We start from the raw sequence: 13,500 nt of genomic DNA on the forward strand, positions 1-13,500 counted from the left end.
CTCCTGGATGCTCCAGCCAAGCACCTAGCACTAAGTGAGTGCCAGTCAATATAGGGGATTCAATATAGCAGCGAGTGGGGGCAGTGGAGGACTTCCATACTAATCTCGAGTTTGGGCAATGCTCTGGGCACCAGCGTGGCTAAGGGGAGAGCCCTTGAATGGATTTGGAAACAATGGTGATCATTTTAAAACGGAGGTGTTGCTGGACCATAAGCCAATGCAATTCAGTCAGCAGACGGAACTTGTCAAGCGTAAGGATCAGGGCAGCAAATTTTTTTTAAATGATTTTCACTTTACAGAGGCTGGGGTGAGGGAATGTGTGGGAATCATGCAGGTCTGAAAGTTAGGGATGCGAGTTTCAGCAGCAGATGAAATGACACAGGTGCGAAGATGAAAGTAAGCGAACTGAATGATGGAGCAAATATGGGGTTAGACGCTAATTTCAAGGTCTTATAAGACACCCTGGTTGCAAAGTGTTTTTAAGCCTCTGACAGCTAAGAGGAGAGGGTTGGAGTCAACAGGCGGCTGCTAAAATGTGATGCTGGGTCTGTCAACTTCTCTGCCAAGCCCAGTCCCATTCCTTCTCACCAGGACCCGTCTCCCTGTCAGGCTCCACGCGTGGGCTTGCCAAGAAGTAAACCCCAAGCCCATCGCTGACTCAATGAGAGAAAGAGAGATCGTAGCAAATAGCCTTGGAGAATATCAGGGAAAGAGGCTCAATGAGGTGTTGCCAAAAATTATCAGTTGACAGAAGATTTCTACGATTTGCAGCATTTGGCTTTTGGTGGAATAATTTTTTCCTTCAGAGCAGGTGAGAGTAACTGAGAATTCATAAAGTAGAGGTGGAGGTGATTTGTGTCTGCTCTTTCAATTACTGCCCTACAGGGAGCGCTGTTACTCTCCTTGTGCCATATTTAGATCCAGTCCCGCAATGTCCAGCTGCTTGCATTGGCCCACTGATCTTTCGCATTTGTGAGAACTTCTGCAACTTTACTTCTGTTCCTACAGCTGTCTGCCATCTCTTACCCGGTAATCACAGCTCTCTAGCGTTTGCTCTCCTCCTGCCTCTTTCTTTCTGGTCCACTAGCTCTCAGTTCTTGCTGCTTACACGCTGGATCATGGCCTCCTTGTCTGTCTGTCGGAAATTATGCAATGTTGCACCCGTACAGCCACATCACCCACTACCTACTTCCCCAAGGCTGGGTGTATTTTCAGATCCCCAGCAATTCCTGGTGTCCTTCAGTTCAGGTGATAAATATTACATTCATGTACCGAAAACACTGGTTGCACTCAGTTGCTGTGTTTATTCATTAATTGAATAATTATTGTTCGTGGATATTTCACTGTAGCTTTGAACTGTTCTCTGAACTTGGACTGAGTCAACCCATAAATAAATGTATTTGTGCAGCAGCTTAAATTCGCGAGCATAATTCCAACTTGTTGAAAGATATATTCAGAATCGTTGTAATCCCCAGGAGCTATTCCTGAAACGCTGTAATATAAAAATTCTATAACATATGTCAACCACAGAAGAATGAAGCTGCCTGATATGGTGAAGAGTAAAATCACAGATTTCCTTCTGCTCTCCATCTCTGGGTCACTGTGATTCTCTCCCTTGCTCTGTCCCCTGAGCCCCTTACGGACTCGACTGGCAACTAAAATATGTCTGACTGTCAGGGCGTTTAGCAACAAGATAAACACGAATGGGAATAATGGGATTAAAACCGTATCAAACCAATCAAATCCCACCCATCCAGGCTCAGTAAAATAACTTGGCTTTCGGAAGCAGAACCAGGGTACATTGTCGATTATCTCTCCAGGTTCATATACAAAGTAGAATGGAACATTTTTTAAACACAGCAGAATGCAGGTTGTTGCAAGAATCACAGTCGCAGTTTTCTTTGTGCAAAATCTTGTTTTCAGGTTCTGGCAGGAAATGGCCACAAATCGATCAAAGGTGAAAGTGACAGTGAACCAGACAGAACAGTCTGTGGCTGCACTAGTCAGGACAAGGATCACAGTACACACAGGTGTGATGCGCAGGAAAGACATAGGGAAATAATAATAATTGATGTGGAACAGTACGTCCGCAGTGATAATAACCAGTAGATCTGCCGCTGCCATGGTGACCAGGTAGTGAGTGGTGCACGTCGAGAGGCCACACTTTCCCCGGGACAGGATTACAATTGCCAGAAAATTAACTGTGAGAAAGTAAAAGGAAAAGACACTGTAAATTGCTTGACAAATATTCTCCGGGCCTGGGAAGAAGAAGTAAGGGCTGAATGTTTGCTGCAAAAACAGGTATGTTGGAATCGGGTCGGTGGTTAACAAATCTCACAATGACATCAACATGACTTTAACACCAGCGCTTCCAATTTACACAGAGATGGGACAGTATACCAAGTGCCGAGCTGTCCCATTTTACAGGGCGACACGTTAAATATTTTAATGAGGCAGGAGGTTCAGATTTAACTTTTTTTCTTTCATGGAAATGGTGTATAGAGCTCATGTCACTGGACTAGGAACACAGGGACCCAGGTTACTACGCAGGGTACAAGGGGTCAAATCCCAACATGGCAGCTGCTATAATATACATTTAATTCATAAATTCCATTAAGTAATGCAAATTTAGAATCGAAAGCGTGCCTCAGTAATGGGGACCATGAAGCTACACTCGATTTTCATTTTTAAAAAATGCAGCTGGTACACTAATGCCATTTAGGGAAGGAAATCTGCCATCTGCAGGACACATATTTTGCTCTGGTATTGCGCAATAAGAAAGAGGTAATTCATAATCTTGTTAAAAGAGAACCTCGATGGAAGAGTGAGCATAAAAGGAACGAATTTTACATTAAGGGTAAAAGTGAACTAGTTCAATCCAAAACTAGGGTCTTTAATCCAAGCAAGGGAAAGGACAAAGGTATGAGAGACAATTTAGCTGTGGTGGACTGGGAAGCTGCATTAAAAGGGATGATAGGAATTCAGGCAATGGATAGCATTTAAAGCATCTATACGCCAAATTTCCATTCAGTTGAGGCACAAAGACCCAGCAGGAATGATGATCTGACCATGGCTAACAAGAATGTTAACGATTGTATTAAATCAAAGAAAGAGGCATATAAAGTTGTTAAAAGGTAATAAGCCTGAGGATTGGAGCATTTTCGAGTTCAGTTAATAAGAACGAAGCATTTGATAAAGGACGAGAAAATGGAATACCAAAATAGACCAGCGAGAATCTGAAAAAAATGCTGTAAAAGCCACAGGCATGAAAAAAGAAAAGAAAAAAACAAAGACAGATGTGGGCCCATTACAGACAGAGACAGAAGAATTTATAATTGGGGATCAGGCGAAGGCAGACAAACTAAACAAACACTCTGTGTCTTGTCACAAATGAATATACAAAATACCTCCCATAAAAAAAAAGTTAAAGATCAAATGAAGCAGCAAAAATGAGGAACTGAAAGAAATTATTATTACTAAAAAGGTAGTATCGGTGAATTTAATGGGATTCAAATTTGCTAAATCCCCTTAACCTGATGATGTGCATCCGAGAGTTCGGAAGAGGTGGATTTGGAGATAGTGGATGCGTCTGTGAATGTCTTCCAAAATTTTATAGCTTCTGGTGCATTTCCTGAAGATTGAAAGGGAGCAAATGTCATCCCACTATTTAAGAAAGAAAGGTGTGAGGAACAGAAAAAAAAAAAAGACGACACACCAGTTAGCCTGGCATCAGTAGTAGGGGAAATGTTAGAATCTATTATGAGGGATGTCATAACTGGACACAGAGAAAATAATGGTCGGATTATGCAGAGTCAACATGCATCTACGAAAGGGAAATCATGTTGGACAGATCAGTTGGCGTTTTTTGACGATCTACATTGCGCAATTGATCAGGTGCCGGGTGGGGGGGTGGGGGTGTGGGGGGCGAGGTGGGGGTGGGGAGAGGCGTCAGAGGATGTGCTGCATTTGGATTCTCAGAAGGCTTTCGATAAGGACCCATGCAGAAGCAACTTTAGACGCCATAGTATTCGGGGTAATATGATGGGATAGATTCAGAATTGATTAATGGCAGAAATCAGAGAGTAGGAAAAACGAGTCATTCTCCCATTGGCAGACTGTGACTAGTGGGGTACCACAAACATTCGTGCTTGGCCCCAGCTAAACACAATGTATGCTGATGATTTGACTGTGGGAGCCAAATGCAATAGTTCCAAGTCTGCTGGTGACACAAAACTGGGGGTTAATGTGAGGTATGAGGAGCGTGCAAGGAGACTTCAGGCAGATCTTGACAGCCGACGTGTGTGGGCAAAGCCATGGAATATAATGTGGAATAATGCGAAGTTATCCAATTCGTTCAGAAAAAAATGAATGCAGTGTATTTCTTAAATGGTGAGAAATTGGGAAGTATTGATCTGCAAAGGGAACTTGGTGTCCTTGTCCATAAGTCACTGAGCGCTAACCTGCAGGTGTATCAAGCAATTAGGAAGGCTAGAGAATATTAGTGCAGTAATAAAGAAATCTTGATGCAATTATATCGAGCCTTGGTGAGGCAGGACCTGGAATATTATGAACAGGTTTGGTCTGCTTGCTTATGCAAGGATATACTTGCCAAAGAGCGAGTGCAATTCAAGTTCAACAGACTGATTCCTGGGAAGGAAGGATTGTCCTATGAGGAGATATTGAGGAGTCTGGGAATATGTTTCTTGGGTTTAAAGGAATGAGAGGTGATCTCAGTAAAGCTTTCAAATATATTATAGGGATCGACAAGGTTGATGGAAGAAGGGTTCTCCCCTGGTTATGAACGAGAGGACAACATCTTAGAATAAGAGCTAGGCCATTTAGGACTGAGATGATGATGATTCTTTTCACACAGACGGGGGTGGAATTCGCTACCAAAGCGCCGTGGAGGCTCAATAATTGTGTATGTTCCCAAAAGAGTCGATAAATATCGTGTGTGGGGATAGTATGGGAAAATGTCATTGAGGTAGATGATCAGCCATGATCTAGTTTAATCGCAAGGCAGGGTCCAGAACAGAATGGACTACTCCTGTTTTTATTTCCTATGTTCCTATGTTTTTGTGTGCGACTTCAAACCCACAGCAATGTGGTTGAATCTTAATTCCCCTCTGAAATCGCCGAGCAAGCCATTCAGTTGTCCACAACCGGTGCATCATAGTTCACAAGAAATTAAACTGGAAAGAATATCTGGAATCTATTTAGGCCACAGAAATGACAAAAGCAAGCCCATCCCTCTTGGCATTTCAACAACCACGTTACCAACCTATGGGTTGCGTGCCAAAATGGAGAAAGCTCTCCGACCGACTAATCAAGAAAGAGATCGACATCGTTATATTCACGGAAACAAAACTTACATTAATTATACCAGACACCACCATGACTATTCCTGGCTTTGTCCAGGACAAAGGGCAGGACAGTCTCATCAGAGGTGGAGACACGGTGTTATACAGTCATGAGGGAGTTGTCCTCCGAGACCAGATCATTACTTCTGGCCGCATTGAATTATCATGGCTTCAGGTGAAACAAACCTCCTGTTGAAATACCAGATACGACCTTCCCTCAGCTGATGAATCAACACCCCATCGTGCTGAACACCGCATGGATGAATCACTAAGGATGCAAATGGGTGCCTGTGTTCTGGGAGGGCAATTTCAATGTCAATCACCAAGAGTGGCTCGGTAACACCACTACTGACTGAGGTAACAGAGTCCTCAAAGACATATGTGTCATACTGCGACTTTGGAACCTGGTGAGGGAACAAACAAGAGGGAATAAATACATTACCTTGTCCTCAGCCCTACATGTTGCAGATGCATCTGCACATGACAGTATTTGTAGGAGTGAACATCGCACTGACAATGTTGAAAATGTTGGTCCCTTTAATTGAACAGGATTCATTTTAGTGTTAGTAGAGAATAAGTGATGCTCATTGTAGTTTTGCATTTGAGACATGGGTTTTTTGCCCAGTTGGGGAGTTGCCTCCGGACAGAGAGTTAGTACAGAAGGACAGAGGGACAGAAAATGGAGACGTGTGACCAGTGGTGTTCCACACGGATCCGTGCTGGGACCACTGTTGTTTGTGATATACATAAATGATTTGGAGGAAAGTATAGGTGGTCTGATTAGCAAGTTTGCAGACGACACTAAGATTGGTGGAGTAGCAGATAGTGAAGGGGACTGTCAGAGAATACAGCAGAATATAGATAGATTGGAGAGTTGGACAGAGAAATGGCAGATGGAGTTCAATCATGGCAAATGCGAGGTGATGCCTTTTGGAAGAGCCAATTCAAGAGTGAACTATACAGTAAATGGAAAAGTCCTGGGGAAAATTGATGCAGAGAGAGATTTGGGTGTTCAGGTCCATTGTTCCCTGAAGGTGGGAACGCAGGTCAATAGAGTGGTCAAGCAGGCATTCCGAATGCTTTCCTTCATCGGACGGGGTATTGAGTACAAGGGTTGGCAGGCCATGTTCCAGTTGTATAAGACTTTGGTTCGGCCACATTTGGAATATTGCGTGCAGTTCTGGTCGCCACATTACCAAAAGGATGTGGATGCTTTGGAGAGGGTGCAGAGGAGGTTCACCAGGATGTTGCCTGGTATGGAGGGCGCTAGCTATGAAGAGAGGTTGAGTAGATTAGGATTATTTTCATTAGAAAGACGGAGGTTGAGGGGGGACCTGATTGAGGTGCACCAAATCATGAGAGGTACAGACAGGGTGGATAGCAAGAATCTTTTTCCCAGAGTGGGGGATTCAATTACTAGGGGTCACGAGTTCAAAGTGAGAGGGGAAATGTTTAGGGGGAATATGCGTGGAAAGTTCTTTACGCAGAGGGTGGTGTGTGCCTGGAACACGTTGACAGCGGAGGTGGTAGACGCGGGCACGATAGCGTCTTTTAAGATGTATCTAGACTGATACATGAATGGGCAGGAAGCAAAGAGATACAGACCCTTAGAAAATAGGCGACATGTTTAGATAGAGGATCTGGATCGGCGCAGGCTTGGAGGGCCGAAGGGCCTGTTCCTGTGCTGTAATTTTTTGTTCTTTGTTCTTTGTTCTGATGTTTGGACTGAATTATGAACTGCCAATAAAATAGTTGTGGATTAGATACTGGAATTTGTTTCCTCATTTTAGTGACTGGACATCTACCTGCTTAACATTGTAGCAGAGGATTAACTTCGATCTCTTCAGGTGTGAATATAAAGAAAAACATAGTTTCTTTATCTTACCAAATCAAGGGTTCTGGTGGCTTTCGGAGTGAAATGGCTGAATCACGCTCCAGGGTCTCGAACTATGATTAACCACCGGTCTATTCGAAATTTCAACCGTTGGAACAATGGAGGAATGAGGTGGGAATATTGATTCAGGTCAATCCCCAACCAAGAGTAAGCAAGGTATCGCCTTGGTTTTGTCTTTACCAGGGAAAAGCAAGATTTGAAATAAAGTATTTTTGGAACTGAACGTTGCAGACTTGGATACTGAGAACGGATTGCCAAGTCTAATACATTTTATGGACAAGATGTACAAAAAAGTTGGAAGCCTGTGAGGCATGGCCGATATTTGCTAAATTTAAAAATCAATCGATGGAAGAATATATCATGGAATTTGGTAGGTTATTTGGCAGACTAAAACAAACAGTCTAGGAATTCCTGAGTCTGTGCTTGCGTTCAAATTGTTAGATTGTTGCACAAATCTCTCATATAGATAGACTTTTGGTTTTGTCAGGGGTTCAATTTCATGGTGAAGATTTTCTTTTTGAGCAAATGACTGCATCCCTAAAGAAATTTTTTTGCGAAAACAATAATTTCCAGCTACCTTCATGTCACAAATTGGAAACTCACAGTGATACAGAGAAGGGAGGACTCCATGATTACTTCCTTTCAAAATCGACAAGGGCCTAGTCGCGGGCGCTTGTACAGAGACAGAGAATTGCTGAAAAACCTTTTGAAGTTGGTCGCAGCTATGATAGATCTATGAATCAAAACAGACGGCAAGGTTGGGATGATAACCAAAGGCAAATGAATCCCAGAGAGCGCAGGGAGTGGTCAATAAGTGTTTTCAGTGTGAGTCAAAATATCACGATGTAAGGAATTGTCCTACAACCAGGAATCGTATATTTGAAGTAACTCATGAGTTGGCTGGTTCTGCTCATGAATACAATAATGATGAATGGCATGACAATATCATACTGTTGACTGAAAATTTGAGTCGGTTTCATGAGCAATTTGGTTGCCGAGATATTCAGTTGTGCAATATTAAATAGTGCCTGTACCTTAACTGTGTGTGGAATCGATTGGCTGAACTGTTACTTGGAATCCCTTGACAAGGCAGGTAGAAGTAAAGTGAGAGAATCTAAAAGTGCTACTTGATTTAGGTTTGGAGACGAGATTATGTTAACGTCTTTAAAGAGAGTGGTCCTCCAGTGTGAAATAGCAGGAACGCATCATTTTATCAGCACTGCTGTCATCCAAAGTGAAATACCGCTGTTGATGAGTAAATCCGTGATGAAAAAAAGCAGCGGTGAGATTGGACATGGAGAAGGACAAAACGTTTGTCTTCGGTGCAGCAGTAAATTTACAATTCACTGGATCAGGACATTATTGTATTCTGTTGATGAAACTCAGTGTTTCTCGCTGAGAAGTTCATGAAATATTATTGACGTCTGCAGACTAGAGTCTGGCTAACAAGAGGAGGATTATCTGGAAGTTGCACAGACAATTTGCTCATCCTTCATCGCAGAAGGTAAATCTACTAGTAAGGAATGCCGGAGTTCGGATAAAGAATACCACTCGCTTGTTGAACAATGCGACTCATATATTAAATACCAGAAGACACCACTGCACTCAATCGTGAGTGTCCCATTAGTTTGATAATTTAATGAAATGGTGGCTACGGACCTAAACGTGTGGGACAGAGATCATGGTATTTATCTGTTCCATTTTGCCGATATGACAACTAGGTTCAGCCGACGGAAATAAACAAGGAAAATGGGCAATGGTGGATACATTTACGGACAAATGGGTTCGTACAGGTGTTCAGACGCCGTCAAAATTTCTGAAAGATAAAGGAGGAAAGTTTGCAAATGACGAGTTTAGGGACATGTGTGAGAACTTATATATTGTAATTATGAACACTGCTGCAGAAAGGACATTCAGCAATGGATTGTGTGACAGAAATCATGGGATAATCGATGATATGTTGCACAAAATACTAGCGGATCAATCGAATTGTAAGCTACAAATGACTCTGGCATGGGCAGTACATGCAAAAAATGTCTTTACCACTGGTCGGAGCGTATAGCCCATACCTGTTGATATAAGGCCACAATCCAAAACTGCCTTCCATACTTTGTGACGATTCCCACGGCTCTGGAGGGAGCAACTATTGGCTCTACTTTCTACACTCACCTTAAATCTTGGGGAAGGTGATGATTATGAGGCACCATCTACATTGGATACCCCTGAATTCTGCTGTTTTGAGCCCGAGGGGCAGGATCTGAGAAATCAAGAAATAAATACTGATACACATACTGTTCGGCAAGAACAAAAAGAAGCTATCTCACTCAGGGATTAGTTGCCCAAAATAGTTTCCCATGCGGTGTACCGACCAACAGGGTCTGATAACTGGAGGGAGGCTACGATAGTTGTTCAAGCAGGGAAGTCTACAGGAAAATACAAAAAATTGTTTAATGTCCAAGAAGAGGGATAAGAAGTGAAGACCATGGATGGGAAAAAAGAAGGTCAGGACTGGAGAATGAGAACCCGTACCTCGAGTTCAGATAATTATTCAGGAGATGCAACTGGGAGGAGGAACAAAGGTTGCGTACAGTTGAAAGGACCTCTCGTAGATATTTTGACAGGGGTAGTCCAGAGACAGCTTAACGTGAGAAAGATCGCAGCCTGACGAGGTTATGGTGTTGCCTAGCTAGTGGAGAACTTGCTCTGTAAAAGGTGAGAAGGAGAATTCCCCATAATCGGGAAGCATTTGTAGCCGCTGTTAGGTTACAAGATAGGGCGATAACAGAGGCTAAAGAGAGAGAGTTAGATAGTTGGAGAGAATTTGGGGTATATTCAGACGTTGTGGATAGGGGCCAACCTGCCCTATCACACAGATTAATTTGTAAAGAAAAAAGTCCAACCAGGTGGGTCCGATAAAGCCTGGGATTGGTTGGTGGCCAGCGGTTCTGAGGCATGCTTGGGAAATAAACATACCAGGGCAGATTCTCCCATAGCGAGAACGGTGATTTTAAGGGTCGTTTTGGCTATTTTAGCAACTTATTCTTGGAGGTGCAAGTCCATAGATATCAGAGCGGCTTTCCTTCAGACTGACCTACGTCAGAGAGAAGTGTTTCTCCAACCTCTGAAGGAAGCATCAGACATCGAAGGAAAGCTCTGGAAGTTGAATAAATCTGCTTATGGGTTGAATGATGCATCCTGGGTATGGTATTTTTATGTGAGGGGAGTTCTGTTACCGTTAGGGTACTCACAACTGCAGGCGGAGCTGTAGTGTTTTATTGGCACTGTACTGGAAAACTTTTGGGTATCATTATGACGCATGTGGACGATTTTCTGTGGGGTCGTGCTAATGAGTTGGAAAAGAATATTATTCCTCGAATTATGGCAAAATTTAAAATTGGCTGTCAGGCTTCTGGGGCTTTTAACTATGTGGATTTGAAGATAAAATACGATGAGTCGGATGTATCTTTACATCAAAATTCTTAAATGGAAAATGTCACTTCCATCACAATTGGTCGCACCAGATCGGGACAGAAAGATGCAGCTACGTCGAAGGATAAAATGGAACAGTTGAGGAGTCTTGCCACGCAACTCAATTGGTTAGCCTCACAGACAAGACCAGAAGCAAGTTTTGATGTGGTAGAACTTAGTCCTGTGATGAAACATGCTAAGGTTGAAGACATCCTGAAGGCGAACAAAATATTTTTTAAAAAATAGAAAATTGTATGCTGAAGTTCCTTGCTTTGGGTGTTCCCAAAAATATGAAATTAATCGTTTTTAGTGATGTTTTAGACATGCAAACCTTGGTTATGGATTTTCCAGTGCAGGAGGTGTTGTGATATTCCTTGTGGGACAGAATGGGAAAACGTGCCCATTGGACTATGAGGCCAAGAAAATACGAAGAGTGATCAAGAGCACACTAGCAGCTGAAAATCTTGCAATCGTGGATGCTATTGATACGGCGTTGTATTTGTCCAAGATCTTGGAAGAAATGCTGTATGGAAGAGAGACTGACAAGGCAATACAAATTGAATGTTACATAGATAATCATCTCAGTGGGATAATAAATGCGACAAAAAGCATAAATGCAAAAGGTCTGAGGGTAAACATCACCGGTTTGAAGCAAATGTTGGAAAGGAAGGAAATCTCGAAGCTGAGAAGGGCGGATTTTAGTCATCAAGTATCAGACGGTTTCACTAAGTATAAGCACATTGCACTGTTGAACTACAAGAAAGCCCCCAGCGATTTAACATCCGCAGCACTTAAAGCAGCCAGAAGTACTGCACAAAGAACAGCTAGGCGTTGCGCAAACGACTACTGGCAACACCTATGCAGTCATATTCAGCTGGCCTCAGACACCGGAAACATCAGAGGAATGTATGATGGCATGAAGAGAGCTCTTGGGCCAACCATCAAGAAGATCGCCCCCCTCAAATCTAAATCGGGGGACATAATCACTGACCAACGCAAACAGATGGACCGCTGGGTTGAGCACTACCTAGAACTGTACTCCAGGGAGAATGCTGTCACTGAGACTGCCCTCAATGCAGCCCAGCCTCTACCAGTCATGGATGAGCTGGACATACAACCAACCAAATCGGAACTCAGTGATGCCATTGATACTCTAGCCAGCGGAAGAGCCCCTGGGAAGGACAGCATTACCCCTGAAATGATCAAGAGTGCCAGCCTGCTATATTCTCAGCACTACACGAACTGCTATGCCTGTGCTGGGACGAGGGAGCAGTACCCCAGGACATGCGCGATGCCAACATCATCACCCTCTATAAAAACAAAGGTGACCGCGGTGACTGCAACAACTACCGTGGAATCTCCCTGCTCAGCATAGTGGGGAAAGTCTTTGCTCGAGTCGCTCTGAACAGGCTCCAGAAGCTGGCCGAGCGCGTCTACCCTGAGGCACAGTGTGGCTTTTGTGCAGAGAGATCGACCATTGACATGCTGTTCTCCCTTCATCAGATACAGGAGAAATGCCGTGAACAACAGATGCCCCTCTACATTGCTTTCATTGATCTCACCAAATCCTTTGACCACGTCAGCAGACGTGGTCTCTTCAGACTACTAGAAAAGATCGGATGTCCACCAAAGCTACTAAGTATCATCACCTCATTCCATGACAATATGAAAGACACAATTAAACATGGTGGCTCCTCATCAGAGCCCTTTCCTATCCTGAGTGGTGTGAAACAGGGCTGTGTTCTCGCACCCACACCTTTTGGGATTTTCTTCTCCCTGCTGCTTTCACATGCGTTCAAATCCTCTGAAGAAGGAATTTTCCTCCACACAAGATCAGGGGGCAGGTTGTTCAACCTTGCCCGTCTAAGAGCGAAGTCCAAAGTACGGAAAGTCCTCATCAGAGAACTCCTCTTTGCTGACGATGCTGCCTTAACATCTCACACTGAAGAGTGCCTGCAGAGTCTCATCGACAGGTTTGCGGCTGCCTGCAATGAATTTGGCCTAACCATCAGCATCAAGAAATCGAACATCATGGGGAAGGACGTCAGAAATGCTCCATCTATCAATATTGGCGACCACGCTCTGGAAGTGGTTCAAGAGTTCACCTACCTAGGCTCAACTGTCACCAGTAACCTGTCTCTCGATGCAGAAATCAACAAGCGCATGGGAAAGGCTTCCACTGCTATGTGCAGACTGGCCAAGAGAGTATGGGAAAATGGCGCACTGACACGGAACACAAAAGTCCGAGTGTATCAGGCCTGTGTCCTCAGTACCTTGCTCTATGGCAGCGAGGCCTGAACAACGTATGCCAGCCAAGAGCGACGTCTCAATTCATTCCATCTTCGCTGCCTTCGGAGAATACTTTGCATCAGGTGGCAGGACTATATCTCCAACACAGAAGTCCTTGAAGCGGCCAACACCCCCAGCTTATACACACTACTAAGTCAGCGGCGCTTGAGATGGCTTGGCCATGTGAGCCGCATGGAAGATGGCAGGATCCGCAAAGACACATTGTACAGCGAGCTCGCCACCGGTATCAGACCCACCGGCCGTCCATGTCTCCGCTATAAAGACGTCTGCAAACGCGACATGAAATCGTGTGACATTGATCACAAGTCGTGGGAGTCAGTTGCCAGCATTCGCCAGAGCTGGCGGGCAGCCATAAAGACAGGGCTAAATTGTGGCGAGTCGAAGAGACTTAGTAGTTGGCAGGAAAAAAGACAGAGGCGCAAGGGGAGAGCCAACTGTGCAACAGCCCCGACAAACAAATTTCTCTGC

At 43.9% G+C, this 13,500-nt stretch overlaps 1 protein-coding gene across 1 annotated transcript; it reads right to left on the reverse strand.

Annotated features, from left to right (window-relative positions):
• Window positions 1-1,290: 1,290 nt before the first annotated feature.
• On the reverse strand, window positions 1,291-5,345 carry LOC137345223 (probable G-protein coupled receptor 139). The gene is made up of 2 exons (XM_068008689.1): window positions 5,282-5,345; window positions 1,291-2,201 (listed from the first exon to the last, which is right to left on the reverse strand). Exons 1-2 carry the CDS (start codon window positions 5,343-5,345, stop codon window positions 1,291-1,293), a joined length of 975 nt encoding a protein of 324 aa, XP_067864790.1.
• Window positions 5,346-13,500: the final 8,155 nt, after the last annotated feature.

The sequence above is a fragment of the Heterodontus francisci genome, chromosome 28, assembly GCF_036365525.1.
Source record: "Heterodontus francisci isolate sHetFra1 chromosome 28, sHetFra1.hap1, whole genome shotgun sequence".
In the NCBI taxonomy this organism is placed as follows: domain Eukaryota; kingdom Metazoa; phylum Chordata; class Chondrichthyes; order Heterodontiformes; family Heterodontidae; genus Heterodontus; species Heterodontus francisci.